Genomic DNA, 17,730 nt, shown 5'->3' on the forward strand with positions numbered 1-17,730 from the left:
TACGATATTCCGATATAAAATAGACTCCGATGACATATCGATAACAAATCGATGTACGATATTCCGATATTAAATAGATTCCGATGACATATCGATAACAAATCGAATAAGATATTCCGATATTAAATAGATTCCGATGATATATCGATAACAAATAGATGTACGATATTCCGATATTAAATATATTCCGATGACATATCGATATCAAATCGATGCGCGATATTCCGATACTAAATAGATTCCGCTGACCTATCGATGTAAAACCGATGTACGATATTCCGATACATCGATAATAAATCGACGCACGATATTCCGATATCAAATAGATTCCGATAACGTATCGATAACAAATCGATGTAAGATAAATAAATAGATAAATAAAAAATAAATAGATTCCGATTACATATCGATAGAAAATCGATGTACGATATTCTGATATAAAATAGATTCCGATGACACATCGATGCCTTTTAAGAAGAAGAAAAGTAAATCTTACAATATTGACTTTAAAATGTATTAGAGAATTAACAAAATTAAAGTTGATTAAGAACGCATCGATAGAGCTTAAAATTAATAATTGTACAGGGTAATCAAAGACTGCAGCTGCGACTTTTGCAGCAGCCGGCGCAGCACAATAAATAAATATAACCAAAAACAAAAACAGACAGAATAAAAAAAAAAAAAAAAAAATACATGTATGAAGAAAAACCTTGGCTTAACAATTTGCTGATGAGCAATTTTTCGTGGAATCAGCGCAAATTCTGATACACTGAAAACAAATGCAGAGCTCCAAAAGGTTTCCAATTAGTGTCTTATCTGGCATTTTGAAATTATTTTGTCTACGATTTGCGTCAATCCGGAAGCTGTGCGAGACATTTCTTTACCGGTTTTATCTCGCGTTTTACGACCGTTGAGAAAAGTGTGACCCAGCATACTAATTTTTTTACTCAACACTCATCGGTACGTGCTGATATCAAATATAGCATACAGATGACAGCATGAAGCATGCAAATTACACTGAAAAATCTAACTCCGATCTCATTCGATATATAAAGCTTGTTTTCTTTTGACGACTAAGCTTTATAAGTCAAAATTTAATATAATATCAAAGTGTTTTGAAAGTCTACCTGGCACTGGACATACATAAAATTGGAATTCCATATGTGTCAAAGTGAAATATATAGTTTTAAATAAAAGTCATGTGCATACATCACAAAATATATTTCTATTTCCTCTGCATTATTGCGTTTGTTGCTTTGGTCCATCTCTCATTATGAGCGTAACCGTTTTTGGTGCTTTAGGAGTTGGGCAGAAAATTCTCACAGCGTAGACTGCCTTATCGTGAATGTGTGTCACCGAGCTAAAAAGCGAACAAAGTGCATCAATGCTGAGCTAAGCGCTGCAATGGACTTTTAACTCCATCGTCGTATGTTGTAGTACAAAATAAGAATAAAATTCGTGTATGAACCAGTATTTATTTTGTTTTTATTCTTCAGTTGCGGGCGTCTGCTTAGATCAGCACGAAACTGCTGCAATATTACAGTTGTATTGGAAACGAGTTCATAAAATACGGTCAGCGATCTGTAAAGTGTGTTGCGACACGAACAATTGTTGCATCGCTGCAGTTTCTTTGTTAATTAGTCATTGCAAGACAAAACAAAACCAGGTAAACAAAACTAAATGAGAAATAAGAAAAGACAAATTCCAAAAAAAAAAATGCCCATTAGCATTTTCAAGTGTGGTCACTCTTATGAATTTAGTCCACAAAATGAGAACACGTGCTGGTCACACTGACAAAAACAGTTCGAAGCGGAATCAACTTAATTTGCAATATATTATTTAACTAATTTTATTTTGCACATTTACATTTTACATTTGCCAGCTATTTGAATATCGAAAGGCTGCATATTAAAATGAAGCAATATTATTTATGGTCACCCAGACAAGGAAATTTGGTAAAGAAGCAGCCAATAAGTATATTGGTCACACTGCCACCCAATTCAAAGCTAACGATCTGTTTTGAGAAAAAAGAAGCAAAGTATCGCAAAGTAAATCGCAATTTGTAAACAATTTATAAACTAAGTATATGTAATGTTGTTATTGTTTTTTTCAGATGTCGCATGTGACTGCAATTTGGCCAACGACTTTTTAACTGATGGCACATCCATTTAAATACAATTGGGCAGATAATGTGCCGCGATAAGGTGCGCATGCAACGACTAAAAGCATCGGCAATGGACGTTGGCCATCGTGGACAGTTAACTGAGGACACTTGGCTGGCTCATTTGCGGTTCAGCATGTTGTCGAGCGAGTCGGTGCAATCGATTCATAACATAACGCTAATATACGCAGTGGTTTGGACGATTAACAGCCACTATGCCAGCGACTCCAGCAAGCCGCTCTCAATCATGAATTTCGCCAGGCGGGAATCGAGCCGTGACCTGCACAATGATCTCACTGATGCTGTGCTGCGTCTGGCCTCAGCTGCCGGGCGCATTAAGTTTTTGCTGCAGAACGAGGGCATCGTTACCGACGAGTCGCTGGCCGAAGACGCACCGCAGGCGCCACCAAGTGGAGTTCTGGGCAGGGACACGGGACTGTTTCTGCTCGATAGCTGGGCCACGTATTTACGTCTGGAGCGGCATCTGATGCAGCCGGGCAGCTTCTACAAGCGCAATGGCTACTATTGCATCGTGTATACGGGCGAGGAGACCGGGCGCCTTAGCGTCATTTACAAAATCTTTCAACGCCTCCTTGCCATCTACGTGATCAACGTAAATGTGCTGCTGGCCAATCGGCAGAATGGCACCATCCAGGTGTACAACTACTATCCATACCGTCCGCATCGCTGTCAGTCATCGGAACCCGTGCACTATGCCACCTTCCAGGGCAGCCTGGGTGCTCCGCCGATCATTCATTTGGAGAACAGCGTTCGTTTCTTTGACAGCAAAGTAAATGATATGCATGGCTGCAAGCTGGTCACCGTCACCTTTCAGCACCGTCCATTTGTCATCATCGATGACAACAGCAATCTGACTGATGTGCAGCGTCTGTTGGGTATCGAGGGCAGGATTTACCAATTGCTGGCCGAGCGCATGAACTTTGCAGTTACATTGGTGAAGGAGCCCAATGGGGATCGTGGCATTGTCCATCCTAATGGCACACTAACAGGCGCTATGAAGATGGTGAGTCAAAGGTCTCGAAGGCAATCGATAACATTCATGATATCGATTTGAATACATAAAAAAGCTTGCAGTTTGTATCGATAAACGCATGTGTGACAATAGTCTGAAATTGATTTTGATAGAAATCGATAAATCGATAGGCCTTAAACTCTTTAAAAAGCGACTATGATCGAAATTGTATGTACGTTTATAGCACTAACTGAAAACAAGAACCATAAAGAACAATTCCGATAACTATCGATCGTGACAATACTTTTACTTATAACTGCCACACACGATAGGAAATCGATCTACTTCCCTAATCAAAGTCGATAAAACGATAGACGATAACTATTAACTCTCCACAATTGCAGATCGTTGATGGCTTGGCGAACATTACCTTCGTCTCATACATGTACAACAAGGAGCGCGCCATGTATATGCTGCCGAGCATCTCGTACACCAGCTTCCCCATTGTGCTGTGTGTGCCTGGAGGCCGTCCGCTGACGCCGCTAGAGAGGCTGACCAAACCGCTCGGTTACATCACGTGGATTTGCCTGTTGACGAGCATTCTGACCGGCCTGACGCTGATTACAATGCTTCAGTTGTTGAGTGTGCCGCGATTGCGTCGCTTTGTGCTGGGCGAGAACAATCGACGGCCTGCCACGGAGCTGTGGAGCACGTTGTTTGGTGGCATTCACATGCATCCGCCACGTCGAAATTTCGCCCGTTTCCTGCTAGCCATGTGGCTGCTCGAGACGCTGGTGCTGCGTGTCGCTTACACGGGCGAGATGTACATATTGCTACAGGATGCACGGGTGCGTGCACCACTGCGCACACTGGCTGAGGTGCTGGACAAGAAGTTCGAGTTCCATATGCTGCCTGCACTCAAGCCAGTGTTCCGAGAGCTGGTCAGTCAGGAGCGAGTTGTGCTCATTCCCCGGCTGGAGGAATCGCTCGTGCAGCTACGCGACAATGCCGAGGCGCAATTTGTGGTGCCATTGCTGAGACCAACCGCATCCCGATTCGATATGGACTCCGGACCCAAGAAGCCGCGTCTCACCATGCTTCGTAATCCCATGCTAACTGCCCCGATGACCCTTTACATGCGTCCGCACTCGTATCTGAAGCAACGCATCAATAAGCTGTTGATCAACATGATGTCCTCGGGCCTGGTGGACCGCTTTCGTCGCATGTATCTGGACCGGATCGAGCACATAGTCAACATGCGCAACCGTGAGCCCACCAAACTCAGCCTCTGGCAGCTGGGTGGCCTCTTTGGCAGCTTTGGATTGATGCACCTGCTGGCCATTATCGTCTTTCTGCTCGAACTGCGCGCCGCTCAGCCGCAGCGACCGCGTTTGCGTCGACTCATGAATGCGGCCAATCGCTATATGGTCTAAAGCGGCAGCCACTGAAAGAAATAGAGAAGTTTGCCTCTCATTTGCTTTGTAACTTATCTAGATATTAATTTAATTGCAATGTAATCACTCAACTGCAATGAACTTATCTACATGTTAACTTAACAGTGTTGTGTCTTAACTAAAATGTAACTTATACCAATTGTAACTTATCTGCAGAAGACTTATCTCTCTTTTAATTTGTGTGCATTGTAATTAACTTAATTATAACTTATCCACTCAGCAACTTAACATGAGCTTCATATAACATAACTACATTGTAACTTATATACTTTGTAATTGATGTATGTATGTAGCACATGATCTTTATTGTAAATTTAGCTTACTCAAATGATAGATTAACTCTCCTTAAGCATATCTATATTGTAACTTATCTACATATCTACAATATAACGTAGATTAACTCTCCCTAAGCATATCTATATTGTAACTTATCTACAATTTACCGTATCTATATCTTAGCTTAACTACATTGCATACAACTTCTCTACAGTTGAACACATCTAAATTGTAACTTATTTATGATTGTGCTTTATCTAGATAGTGCATTAACTTGCAATGAATCTATATTCTCACACAGTTCAATCTTATCAATACTATATATAGGCTATCTACATTGCAACTTAGGGAACATTGCAGCTTAACTATAATGCATCTTCAAACATATTGATACTTGGCTAAAAATTGTTGATCAATTAGATACAGTTGCTTTGCTACTTATTATTATATTATATTATATTTGTATTTACATATATCTGGTTATCTAAATATGTAAATGTATTTCTAATCAATCAATCGTCTTTAAGCGTGATTTATTGATCTAAAATATATGTAGACTATATTCATATTACCACGTAAAAATTGATTGAATCGAACCCCCATATCATATTATTTATGATATCTGCTGCAATGAATCCTTTATCCTCTTTATCCCAGACAGACAGTAGGAGATCAAACAGTTAGGTATTTAATAATTTGCATTAACTTTAAAGCTTTAAAAACAATTCATTGTTATACATTCACTTAGATCATCTTCCCTATGGCAATGATTCCATCTAGTCAAATGCCCTCACAGCCGCTCCAAAATCCTAGATAGCCAGCGCATGCGTTCATGTCCACTGACTAGCTCGAGGACGAAGATGGCCAGCGCCAGGGAGTGGGCAAACAGGAGGCAATTGAGGGCGGCATAGATGAAACGCATGCACTCATTGACCTGAGCCACGTAGTTGGCGCAGTGCTTCAGTGGACTCAGTCGAGCGGTCATGGAGGTGGCCAGATGCGACGACTTGAGCCGATTGACAATGTGCGGTCCAATGCCGGTGCTGCGCATGAGGAACAGCATGTGATTGAAGTTGGAGGTCAAGTAGGAGCCCATCGGGAAGTGCACGCAGATCATGTTGTCCAAGATCTTGTTGCTGGCCAGAACGAGTCTGTGCTGCTTCGCTCGCTGCCTGCCCAGATAGTCGGCCACAAAGCTGGCCGTGCTGATGGTGGCGACTCGTTGCCATTCCGGCTGAGCCTGCAGCTGCTCGAGCATGTCCACTGGCTGGCCGGGCAGGATGCGTGTGCGTGCCCTTAGCGCAGGCAGCGACGCGGTCATGCGGTACGTGGCATGATCCGTAATGAAGTGGTAATCCTGCACGAGCGCCTGCTCCAGGCTGTCCGGCAAAGGGCGAGTCGGTGCATTGTACAGGAACATAAAGACGGAGCTCTCGTAGCACATGCGCAGCATGAAGACCGAGAGAATCCAGGCCAGATCGATTAGCGCAACGTCACGCCAGCCGCCCACACAGCACAGCAGACGCAGTGCAGCCAGCGCAAGCACCAGCAGCCAGACGTGCGAGTCAAACGGAAACAGCATGATCTCATAGACGCTGTACGGGCGAGCCGTGCGCAACACCAGCACGTACTCCACCTGGCTGTAGGGCAGCGTGCTGGACAGATGCTTGTAGCGAGCCGGCATGCAGGCGGCAAATCCGAGCGTCATATTCGCCCGCCTCTGCTGGAGCATGCGGAAGGCGCCGGTCATGGTGCCATTCATGTAGCTGACGCCGCCAATCAAATCCGCCGGCTCATTGGCCACCAGGGCCAGGCTGAAGTTCAGCCTGCTCGCCAGCAGCTTCAGTATGTCGGCATCGATGCCAGAGATTCGGTCGCTGGGGCGCGTCTGCTCCATATGCAGCCGCATGTACGGCCGTATCTGCCAGACGACCACGTGCAGTGGACAGCCGTGCAGATCCCGCAGCTTCGGCGGATAGATCTGGTAAGGGCGCGCCTGCTGCAGCGGCACAGGCACCGCCTGCGTATCCTCACAGCCGCGTTCACCAGAGTACGGATAGTAGGTGTAGCTGCCGACTGTGCCCGTCCGCAGCTCGGCCAGCAGGAGGAGCACGTGCACGTTGTAGCGCTGGTGCAGCAAATACGCGAAGATCTGGCTCATCTGCGCCTGCTGCCAGGAGGCGTCATCTCGCCCGGCTATCATAACGATGAGGTACTTGAATTTGTGGGTCATGTTCATGCGCGGACTACGATTGCTGGCCTCGATCAACTGTCTGGCATCCTGCACAAAGAACATCAGCATTTGGGTGCGCAGACCCAGTGACCCCTCTAGCCGCTCGCCCAGCACACGCGGCACCATGGCCCCGAGGCACTGCGTCAGCACGTGCTCCACCATGCGCTGCTCCCTCCGTGGCAGTTGATTCTTGTAGCTGGTGCTGATGAAGACGCTCATGTCGTGGGCCTCACAGGTCTGTCCAAATATCAATTGCATTACTGTAATCAAATTCTTCGCCAATTCTCCATCCGCCGGATCTTGTCCGGGCAGGCAGCCAAAGCTAAGCCCAAGCAGCAGCAGCAGCAAATGCACAGCGCTCAGTTCCATTTCCAAGGAATAACTGAAATGGGATCCGTTTTGAATAATCCATATATATTGATTGCGTATCGACTGTGATTGCAGTCCCAACACCCCAGAGACTGTGCAATGTCCGTGCTGTCCGTCCGTCTGTCCGCAGGAATGCAAACCATTTCGACGCTATCGAAGCCATAAATTTGAAATTTGAATTATACATATATTCGAGGGTATACCTCGAATTATAAAGTGTCAAGATATTTCTGATACGCCCACTAAGGGCGTGGCCTACCGAAAATGCATTTTCCAGCAAATCTTATTAATTGATAATTTGGATAGTATATATAGCCTGAGATCAGAAAGAATTGGCGAATAATCTATGCCTAGCGATGGCCAAAAAAAATTATTATTACGCCTCTTTGAAGGGTTGGCATATCCAAAACGAAAACCCTATAAAGTTATATATATTCACAATTTTGAAACTTAATTATCCTTCTAGGAACTAGCAACTAGACAAATTTATTTGTCTACGCCCCCTGGTGGTGTGGCAAATCGATGACCACTTGTACCACCCACATGAAAAATTCATAAACAAAGCAACAAAGTATCACGCAGTCGGTTACGCCCGACTGCAACGCTCTTACTTGTTTCTCTGTATATTTCTCAATTCGATTAATATAATAATACACCAAAGTTTATTCCAGTGCCACAAATACTTGTTCTCCCTTGACAACAGCTGACACAAATCTCATTTAAAACGTGTAATGCATTAGAAAATCAGTGCAAATTACATAAACCATATTCCACTGGCTACACAGTCCGACCTAGCTACATACCTCATTCCCAGGGTAGGCTGGGTATTTCAAACTGAATCGGCATGTTTTTCAACAAATATGTATATATTTAGGATCAAGGTAGGTGGCGAAAAATTTTCTTGCTGACATCGCTGCGAGCATTTTCTCATACTGCCCCAGTCTGTAATTAGGAAAGGTTTTCCTTCCTTTTTTATTTATTTATAATTTTTTATTTTTTTTTTTTCGCTGGGTATTTTAATAACCTAGACCAAAATTCAATAGTAGATTTGCTAATGGTTGTGGTTATCCAATATAGACAAAATTAAGCGAAGGAGCTGGTTGAAAGAAAGAAATCTGCCGGATCTAAGATATATATATTGACTGCTTGATCGCTGGATCTTCGCCATCTTATTGAAGCTGTCAATTGCTGTCAGTCGCTCATAGGATCTGAGAATCGACTCAGTAAGTACTTCCCATTCCGCATTTAGTGCATATTTTTTTGAAAATAGGAAGTCAGGGTACATGCAAAAGAAGGCGTGCCAGACCCAATACAGACTTGATAAGTTTTAGCTCTGTTCCGCTGCCTGTCCGTGAGTCCGTATGCGTTACCCCGTCGATCTCTGAACCTATTAAAGCGGGGAACTTGAAATTTTTGCTGTATGTCCCTATATAGCATACGTTCAATGAAATGTTTTCGTGATTGTTAGTAGGCTGGAAAATTACGTTTTCTAGTGAAATCAAATCTGAAATCTCCTCATACAGACTCTGTCTGTTCTAGAGAAAAGTTCTCCCATATATATTTTTTTATTTTATTTTTGCAGGGTATTTCCATATTCTAATCGGAAGCCCACAACTTAATATTGATTCATGACAACTAAGGGTTCGCGATATATTCCAATAAACCAAGTGCCTGGTTCCACTCTTGCCTTAAGAGCTACATCAAAGGAAGAAATGCCAAGGATTTAAGCTGTGTGCATTGATTATTTGCTTTCTGGATATTCGTTAATTTTTCAACACTAAACTCAATTCGTTAAGGATCGACATAGACCAATACCAAGTCGCTAAATAAAGTTTGGTTATCGTAAGTACTCATTTCATTCCGTATTCAGTACGCTAAGTAACTTGAGTCCGTAAACGTTCACTTCGAAAGTACATTTTCTGTGAGATCAAATTTATATAAATATATTTTTTTTTTTTTCGTAAAATCTCTTCCAAAACGGGCATGCAGTTTGCCATTTGGTCTTTATTTTCCCTTCCAATCTTTTTTTTTTTTTTAAATTGAATATTTGAATATTTGGTAATATATTCTTCTGAAGTAGATTCCAATATGTCCAATTGAATATGTGTTGAGTTCGGTTACTGGCAAAGGAAGTAGAGCAAATTGATTTTGAGCAATGTACGGCTGGCTGTCCGTCCGTATGAATGTAGGTTTTATACATTGACTGCTTGCTCGCAAGATTTTCATCTCAGTTACATTTCCAACACTGAATCGAATCGACTCGAAGTACACCATTCAAATTCACTCAATCAAGGTTACTGATGTTAGTTCTCATTTTATTCCATATTCATTAGGTTAAGAGACTTTAGTCCGTAAGGACATATATTTTTATATAAATTTTTACTCGGAAACTATTTCTCTAAAATCATTGTTATTTTGTATTTCTGAAAAAAGTCTCTTCCAAAAATTTTGTTATTCTTTTCTAATCTCGTTTTCATAAATTTGGCAATACAATTTCTGGACGAATAACAAATGGTAAATATGAAAATTATCTAGTGTTAAAAAACGTGAACGATTCTGTGCGCTGAGTCCGCTTTCAGGCTTAAGCTAGTATTAAAGACAAAAGTGGATTAACTAAATTGTTTTTGTGCAATATCCGTCTTGCTGTTCGTCATTCCGTCCGTATGAATGTAAACCCCTTTTTGTCGCTATGGAACCTAGAGGATTTATATACTCGTGTATAAGCCCGCCTTCTAGTTAGATTTTGACAAATTACCCAAAAGGAACGTGGCCAATCAGAAAGCGCATTTCCCGGTATGTCATCTCTATCTCTATCAATTTTCTCGAAGATTATATACCTATATATTCAAGAGCAACATTTTCACTCGCATTAAACTCCGCAGTGGAGGCTAACTGAGTCTTTAGAATCCGCGATATATTCCATTATACCTAGTAATAGGTTCCATGGGGCAAAATATCTGTTTAAAAGGAAAGATAGTGCAGGATTAGGGTTATATACATTTTCTGCTTGTTCGCAGGGGTTTCATCATCTCTGTAACATTTTCTATCGCATCGAAGTACACCATACAAATTCACTCAAATTAGTTTACTTATTGTTAGTTCTCATTCTCTTCTATATTCAGTAGGTTGAGAGGCTTCAGTCCGTAAGGACATATATTTTTTATAAATGTTTACTTCGAAATATTTTTTATTTTCAATTTCTAAAAAAAGTCTCTTCAAAAACTGGCATCCAATTTGCCATTCAGTTTTTGCATTGATTTCTAATCTTGTTTTTAAGTTCGAATATTCGGCAATATAGTTTTCTGAATTGGAGCCCAACCTCAACAATAATTAATGGTAAATATTGAAATCAGCAAACGTGATTATTTTACTCCGTTTGTTGGGTGTGTGTTGATTAAAGACAAGAGTGAATTGCAGAAAGAGAGTTTGCAGTGTCCGTCCGTATGAATGTAAGCCAAAAAGCCGCTATATAAGCTGAAGAATTTCAATTTCGTTTATAAGTGAATTTTATTTATAAGCCCGTCGTATAAAACGTTAAGGTTTCAATAAAACGTCCACTAGGGGTGTGGCGAATCGTATAACGTATCTTCCGATATGTCGGAAATCTTATTAGCTGCTCTATTGACCAACCCAAAAATTATATATTATATTATTTGACTGAAATTCGTTTTAAGCGCCCCTGTGCGGATCCACTAAGACCTTAGTTTACGCGCTATATCCAGTAAACCTAGTAATCGATCTCATTAAGCTAAGGAATAGGTTGAGGAAAGACGGTGCAGAGCTTAGATTATATACATTGACTACATGTTCGCTGGATTTTCGTCATCTCAGTAACATTTTCTATCGAATCGAAGTACACCATTCAAATTCACTCAATCAAGTTTACTTATTGTGAGTTCTCTTTTTATTCCATATTCATTAGGTTTAGAGACTCCAGTCCGTAAGGACATATATTTTTATATAAATTTTTTATTTCCCAAAAATCATTATTTTTTATTTCTGAAAAAGTCTCTTCCAAATCGGGCATACAATTCGCCATAAAGTTTATCATTATTGTTTTCATATAAGAATATTTGGCAATACATTTTCTGGATTGGAGCTCAGCCTTAAAAATAACTAATGGTAAATATGAAAGTAAACAAGTGCTGCTTAACGCGAACGCCTCAGTTCGTTGAGTTTGCTTCCTAATCTAAGATTAAATTAAAGATAAAAGTGAATTTAGTAAATTGGTTTTGGGCAAGATCCGTCTTGCTGTCCGCCATATTCGTCGCTATTGAAACTCAAGAATTTATATTTCGTATATGTATTTGTGTATAAGCCCATCTGATACTGTTAAGACTTTGACGAAACATCCATGCATTTGTATGAATGAGTATTCTGCAGTCGGTAACTCTCAACTGCAACATTTTTACTACATTAAAGACACGAGCTGATTAAGAGGAAAAATAGCACAGAACTTAGGGTATATATACATTGATTTAGGTTATACATCAACATTGATCTATCGAATCGCGTAGAATCCAAGTGCACCATTCAAATTCACTCAATCAAGTTTATTTATTGCTAGTTCTCATTCCTTTCCATATTCAGTAGGTTGAGATACTCCAGTCCGTAAGGACATATATTTTTATATACATTTTTACTCGGAAACTATTTCTCTAAAATAATTTGTATTTTGAATTTCTGAAAGTCTCTTCCAAAACGAAGGGACGATTTACCATTCAGTTTTTGTTTTTATAAGTCTTTCCGAATTGGAGCTCAACCTCTAATAACTAATGGTAAATAGGTCAAGAAATCAAGAAGTGCTTCATTGTTAATTAAAACATGTCAGATTGAATGCCATCTTAACCAAATGGTTTTATTTTTCAGATTTTCTGTTTAGTTTCCAATTGAGCATCTGGACTATCAGCCGATTACTTGAAATCAAGGTAATTAACGTGGCCTTCACCTTTTGAAACTAACATAAAGAGTTTCTTCTTACATTAATTCGAATTGATTTCTTTATTTGATAACCAAGTACAATGGAGGAATTTACTGAGGGACCAAACAGATATGTTAGGAATGTGCTAGTTTTGAAGAAGGACACGTGCTCGGTGCGCGAACTAATCATTTGGGTCAACAAGCAATTGCAATGCGAGATTAAAGAGCTGTCCGAATTGACAGCAGGCGATATTTATTGCCAAATTATGCACAAAGTAGCTCCCAAGGCAATGCCGATGGACAGAGTTTTCTTGAATACCAATGTCAGTCACGAGATCGAATCGAACTATAACATGTTTCGTAATGCACTTGAAAAACTGAATATTCATAAGAATATTTATCATCGCGACCTGGCCAAGGGAATCGGCCACTATGAGTTCGTGACCTGGCTACACAAGTTCCACAGGGTGAACTGCAAGAGTGATTCGTACGATGCGGTAGCTGAGCGCAAAGGCCAGCCGATTGGATTGAAGAAAATTTTAAATACGAAGCCCACAGTCAATTACACAGCCTATCTGCGACGTAGCACTACAATTGTGTCTCAAAATGGCGGCAAGGGGGAGGTGGCTCATCGTTCGAATAGCCTAGTTGGCATGGACGACAAGAACAGTGACGGAACTGAAGACAATGCTGATCCGGATCAGCTTAAGGCCAAGCCCAATAAAAAACCTACCCAGAAGAGAAGTGCCTCCAGGCCAGCCGTGAGAAAACCAGCCGTACCAGGTGGAGCCAGGCCGCCTGGAAGGCCAAAATTGGAGAGGTCCCTTACCGTGATTCATCCTAAGCCGTGGCAACAGGCTGGCAAAGCCACTCAACAGATCAAGGAAACGGCTCAAGCTAAGTCGGATCAAGCTCGAGCAAATCCGAAGCCGCCAACTCGCGCGAATACAGCTTTGGCAGATGTGTCCAAGCCAGCTTCACCAGGCGGTAAACGATTGGAGAGGTCCCTTACCGTTATTCATCCGAAACCGTGGCAACAGGCTGGCAAAGCCACACAACAGAAGGAATTGTCTCAATTAAAAATGGACCGAGCTCTACCGAAGCCGAAGCAAAGTCGTACTCTTCTATCTCAAAAGAAATGGGAGCCAGCTCAAAAGAAATCGGAAACATTTCTAAAGAAAGTGGGAACCGTGCAAAAGAAAATGAAATCTGGTCAGAACAATTCGCAACCCAATGAACCAAAGTGGGAGCCAGCTGATTCGGAGCTAGCTGAGTCGGAACCAGCTGAGCAGGAGCCAGCTGAGCAGGAGCCAGCTGAGGCGGTGCCAGCTGAGGCAGAGCCAGCTAAGGCGGAATCACCTGAGGCAGAGCCAGCTAAGCCGGAGTCTGCTGAGCCGGAATCGAAATTGCCTAAAACTGAGCAGGAAACAGCTAAAGTGAACCCGGAACCACCCGTTCAAGTCGAACCGGAGCCAATTGATGTAAAAGGAGACATAATCAAAATCGAGCTGCCGTCACTTCAGTTGAGGCGGGACCCAACTCTATTGAGAATGGAACCAGTTAAGGGAACACCCGATCCACTTGGTATGACCCCAGCAAAACGTATTTATTTTAAACGCATTCAGCGCAAGGAGAATGCATCGCCGGCTGCTAGCACTAGGAAACCAACCCAACGCCGCCTAAATTTTAAACGTATCATGGGCGCGGCTGAGGAACTGGTTTCTGAAAAGGTGCTAGCAGCTTGTGAACCCATTCGGCTACTAGGCAACGTGACTTCTTTAAAATCTCCGGAACATTCAAATCTTTCGTCTATAGTAGAGGCAGCTGGACCACCAGCTGAGCCATCAACATCACAAGCATTGACTCAACAGACTGAGTCAGACTCCGTGTCACTTCCACAAAATGTAAAAAATAACACTTCTGAGCTTGTAGCAAATGAGCCAATCGCTCCGAATACTGAGTCCTCTGGTGTGCCACCGGATGGACCACCAGCTACCGCTTCTCTACCGCGCAAGCCATTTACTAATTTAAAGGCAAGAGGTATGATTCAAGCTCAGAAGAAGAAGCATGCGCCACTCAAGGTGAGGTTTGGTTCAGTCGAGATACTGGCCTACAATGCAGATGCATCGGTATATGCTAATTATACTCCAAACGTGGCTATTGCCAAACAAGTCATACAATCATTCTCCGAACAGGGAGCGGCTCGCTCTTCGGCCCCATTAGCTTCTAAAGCGACCAAGAAACCAGCAGCAACTAAGCCTAAACCTATCAAGACTTCTTCGGTGGTTCCAAACCTTTTTTTACAGCATAATTTACCAAAATCGGGATCGTTGCTGTCCTTGCCAGTTAATGAAGCTGCAGGTAGGCTTGGTAAAAAACCAAAGCTAGGCCGCCCATTGGCCACCTCTTCACCGGTTATAACTGATTTGGATGAATGCCGTCTTGCCGAGTTGCCACCGGATTCGGACTCCGACGATGATGATGATGATCGTGTTTGGAATACACGCCGCCAGATCGCTCTATTGAAGGACAAACTAACTACTGTTGAATGCATTCTAATGAAATATTGTGGTGAATCGGGCGTTGTGATGAAAAAGCTGAAGCGCTACTTCCGCAAACAGGAAGTAGATGAACCGTTCATTATGGGAACTTTTTAAAACAAAACCTTTTCGTTCGTAAATATTTTACTTTTAACTGTTCAATTTAAATTAAATGTTATCTTCAAAAGCACCAAGTGTGCCCAGATGTCTCATCTACATATTGTTTATATTTTATAATATTTTTAAAAATAATACAAATTTTTACTTGTGCAACAACAATGGCCAAAGGCGTTTACTAACGGCTGCTGCTCAGTGTGACCAGCTTAGACATTTTCATAAATACTCAGCGCTAACTATGCTAAATACAAAGCTTTTATTCTGTTAGGAACCAACGCTGAAATCGTGGGAAGCGTAATGAGATCCGCTCTAGGCAAAAAAGAAGCGTGCTAAGCATTAATCCAATTAGCATTAGCACAAATATGATATAGAGCTCGTGGATTCCGAATATTCTATAGGTGGTCGTACGCACGTCTCGCAAATAGACTTCGTCCAGCTCCCAGCGCTCCCAGACTGCCAGCAGTCCCCCGGAGCGCATCCACATAATGTGCTCGTTGAAGGCGTCGATTAGAAATGAATGTTTCCTTAGGTACATCGTCATCTGCATATATATCACATCCTGACTCATGATCTCGAACTGATGTATCCCTTGTTCCATTCCGGTTTTGACACTCAACTGATTGTACAACAGAAAGGTCTCCAGCGTAGCGGCTACCACCTGCCTCTGACCCCGCGGATTGTGCGCCAAGTAATACAGAGGATGCATTAGGGATCCGTCGCCGTCGGCCACATGGAATCGCATCTGCTGTATGGCGGGTATTTCAGCGAGCACATCACTGATTCCACTCGATAGCACAACTTCATAGTTGTGAGCCACGACCTCATCGAGGGACTGGGGCAGCCGGTTCAGCATGCGGGTGCGTATCAAATGGTAAAGCATGCCCTGGTACATGGTGCGTATGAGCAACGTGTAGAGAATTAACATGATGCAGTGCACTCGTTTCGCGATCGAGCGCGGAAAAGCTGCCATAGGCATGCCCACGAAGACCAGGAGCACATTGAGCACAAGGCAGCCCTGATGCCTGAGCGGTAATAGTCGATCCATTGTCAGCTGCATCAGGAACGAAAGGGCGAAAACAACGCCAATCGCCAGCCAAATTGATGTCCGAAATGGAAAGAATAGAATGTCCAGCGAGGTCAGCTCGTAGCTGGTGCCCAAGACGCCAAAGCGGACGCTTGTCTGCAGATAGTTGTGCGTCGATGTCCCCAATGTGCTGCGCTCCACCGTCTGGCGGATGCCACCGACGCATAAATCCGCTTGGTTACTGTGCAGCTAGAATAAGAAAGATAATTAGACTGGAAAGGAAGGCTAGCTAGCAATATGCAAATTCACCATCTGGAGCAAGCGGTTGATCTGGAGTCCCGTTCCACTTGTGCTGTTCCACTGTTGCACTTGGATGCTTATATTGAATCTTTCAATAAACGTCAGCAAGAGACGACCTTCAATGCCGCCAGTAATGCGCACATCCGGTCCAGATCCGTCTAGCTAGATGTACGGCGGTAAATGCAACAGACCTGCGCGCAGTGGACATCCGAAGAAATTGTTCAGCTTGCGGGGAAAGAGCTGCGGATTTAGCATGTGGCTGCCGTTGTAGCGATTAATCAACTTGGGCGTCGTATCTGCACAACTCTCGGGTCCGAATGGCAGGTACGTGTAAAGCAGGATGTCGCCATTGGCGCGCTGCACCTGGACGTTGCAATTGATGAGCTGGTGGCGCCAGCAATGCTCGAAGATGCGATGCATCTCGCTCAGCAGCAGACGATCGCGTGCTTGCAGAAAGATGTAATAGTATTCGTTGTAGTTGTACTCCTTGGAATGGGCCTCCACCTCGATCTCCGCAAAGGCCGCATAGGAGTCCGTGAAGATGAGATTGTAGTGCCGGCGACCCGGAACGAATTTTCGCAGCATGCCCTGCTCCACAGTGACTATCTGGAGCGGGGCTATGCCCCAGTCTCGAAAGAGTACGGTCATCATCTCGGTGTAGAAGTTGCACGTGTGATTGTTGCGGCAGCAGAGGGTCAGCACCAGCGACGGCGTCACGCTCATAATGTGGATGTGGACCACGTGCAGCAGGGCTCGCGCCACATACTCATTGATTTGGTTCATCTGCTGCCCGGACAAGTCCTGATACGAGTGAAACAGCTGTGATATGTTCATTTCCGTGCCGATTCTGAAGGTCAACTGGTTCTAGCAATGGCGTTGAGCCCGCTGCTGAGGCAGAAAAGCTTTGACCAAAGTTTTGTTTGTCTTTTCACATTAATTGAGCTGGTTTGTGATTGATGAACACTGCATTGAAAAAGTTGCTGTTCAAATTGTTTATACTTGGTTATTGTTTTGTTTTCCCTTCATTTTTCCTTTTTGTTTGTCTTTGTTCTGTACATTGCATTCAATTTAGTTCACTTAACAGTTAGTCTGCTCTTTCGAAAATTGCATTTGTAGTCCACGCGCAGTCAGCTCAACGCTCCAACGGTTTTAGTGCTGCCAAAGCTTCAGAAATTTAATCTACAGTACTAACATTGAAAAAATACTGACAGCCAAAAAGTGGCCGGATTTATTCAATTTATGATATTTGTGATGTTTGTTGATGAAAATGGAGGTATGTGGAGGTAAGGAAACGGTAGTTTATCAATGATTGTCTTAAATTAAGAAATTTCAGCACATTTAGTACATTTTGCATTCATTCAAG

At 42.8% G+C, this 17,730-nt stretch overlaps 5 protein-coding genes across 12 annotated transcripts; 2 read left to right on the forward strand and 3 right to left on the reverse strand.

Moving 5' to 3' along the window:
- The first annotated feature begins 291 nt into the window (after positions 1-291).
- Ir7c (Ionotropic receptor 7c) lies at positions 292-5,416 on the forward strand. Of its 4 annotated transcripts, XM_089473288.1 has the most exons (5): positions 292-1,426; positions 1,497-1,666; positions 1,883-2,048; positions 2,114-3,185; positions 3,539-5,416. In XM_089473288.1, the coding sequence occupies exons 4-5, from the start codon at positions 2,190-2,192 to the stop codon at positions 4,565-4,567; spliced, it is 2,025 nt and encodes a 674-aa protein (XP_089329414.1). In that variant the 5' UTR covers positions 292-1,426; positions 1,497-1,666; positions 1,883-2,048; positions 2,114-2,189; the 3' UTR covers positions 4,568-5,416. The 4 variants fall into 4 exon arrangements, with proteins under 4 accessions (XP_089329414.1, XP_089329413.1, XP_017870009.1 ...); XM_089473287.1 differs by having other exon boundaries at positions 292-1,666; XM_018014520.2 differs by lacking the exon at positions 1,883-2,048 and having other exon boundaries at positions 292-1,666.
- A 238-nt stretch (positions 5,417-5,654) lies between these two features.
- Ir7d (Ionotropic receptor 7d) lies at positions 5,655-7,466 on the reverse strand. Its single transcript, XM_018013911.1, has one exon. It carries the CDS (start codon positions 7,464-7,466, stop codon positions 5,655-5,657), a length of 1,812 nt encoding a protein of 603 aa, XP_017869400.1.
- Positions 7,467-8,387: 921 nt separating this feature from the next.
- On the forward strand, positions 8,388-15,142 carry LOC108620245 (uncharacterized). 5 transcript variants are annotated; one of them, XM_018017151.2, is made up of 4 exons: positions 8,388-8,689; positions 9,049-9,308; positions 12,336-12,394; positions 12,484-15,142. In XM_018017151.2, the coding sequence occupies exon 4, from the start codon at positions 12,488-12,490 to the stop codon at positions 15,041-15,043; it is 2,556 nt and encodes an 851-aa protein (XP_017872640.1). In that variant the 5' UTR covers positions 8,388-8,689; positions 9,049-9,308; positions 12,336-12,394; positions 12,484-12,487; the 3' UTR covers positions 15,044-15,142. The 5 variants fall into 5 exon arrangements, with proteins under 5 accessions (XP_017872640.1, XP_017872643.1, XP_017872641.1 ...); XM_018017154.2 differs by lacking the exons at positions 8,388-8,689; positions 9,049-9,308 and adding an exon at positions 9,782-9,980; XM_018017152.2 differs by lacking the exons at positions 8,388-8,689; positions 9,049-9,308 and adding an exon at positions 10,577-10,802.
- On the reverse strand, positions 15,113-16,509 carry LOC108618510 (uncharacterized). Its single transcript, XM_018014545.2, has 2 exons — positions 16,377-16,509; positions 15,113-16,316 (listed from the first exon to the last, which is right to left on the reverse strand). The coding sequence occupies exons 1-2, from the start codon at positions 16,377-16,379 to the stop codon at positions 15,300-15,302; spliced, it is 1,020 nt and encodes a 339-aa protein (XP_017870034.2). The 5' UTR covers positions 16,380-16,509; the 3' UTR covers positions 15,113-15,299.
- Positions 16,510-16,529: 20 nt separating this feature from the next.
- On the reverse strand, positions 16,530-17,687 carry LOC149267809 (uncharacterized). The gene has a single exon (XM_089475924.1). The coding sequence runs from the start codon at positions 17,199-17,201 to the stop codon at positions 16,530-16,532; it is 672 nt and encodes a 223-aa protein (XP_089332050.1). The 5' UTR covers positions 17,202-17,687.
- Between the last annotated feature and the right edge of the window lie 43 nt (positions 17,688-17,730).

This window comes from Drosophila arizonae, chromosome X (assembly GCF_054131065.1).
Source record: "Drosophila arizonae isolate 15081-1271.41 chromosome X, UAZ_ARI_1.0, whole genome shotgun sequence".
NCBI classification, from domain to species: Eukaryota; Metazoa; Arthropoda; class Insecta; order Diptera; family Drosophilidae; genus Drosophila; species Drosophila arizonae.

Excerpts from the sequence above, each read along its gene's own strand:
- LOC149267809 (XM_089475924.1), bottom strand. The coding sequence starts at position 17,201 with ATGAACATATCACAGCTGTTTCACTCGTATCAGGACTTGTCCGGGCAG.
- Ir7c (XM_089473287.1), top strand. The coding sequence starts at position 2,190 with ATGTGCCGCGATAAGGTGCGCATGCAACGACTAAAAGCATCGGCAATG. Across the intron at positions 3,186-3,538 it reads TAACAGGCGCTATGAAGATG|ATCGTTGATGGCTTGGCGAA; the intron begins GTGAGTCAAAGG and ends CCACAATTGCAG.
- LOC108620245 (XM_018017151.2), top strand. The coding sequence starts at position 12,488 with ATGGAGGAATTTACTGAGGGACCAAACAGATATGTTAGGAATGTGCTA.
- Ir7d (XM_018013911.1), bottom strand. The coding sequence starts at position 7,466 with ATGGAACTGAGCGCTGTGCATTTGCTGCTGCTGCTGCTTGGGCTTAGC.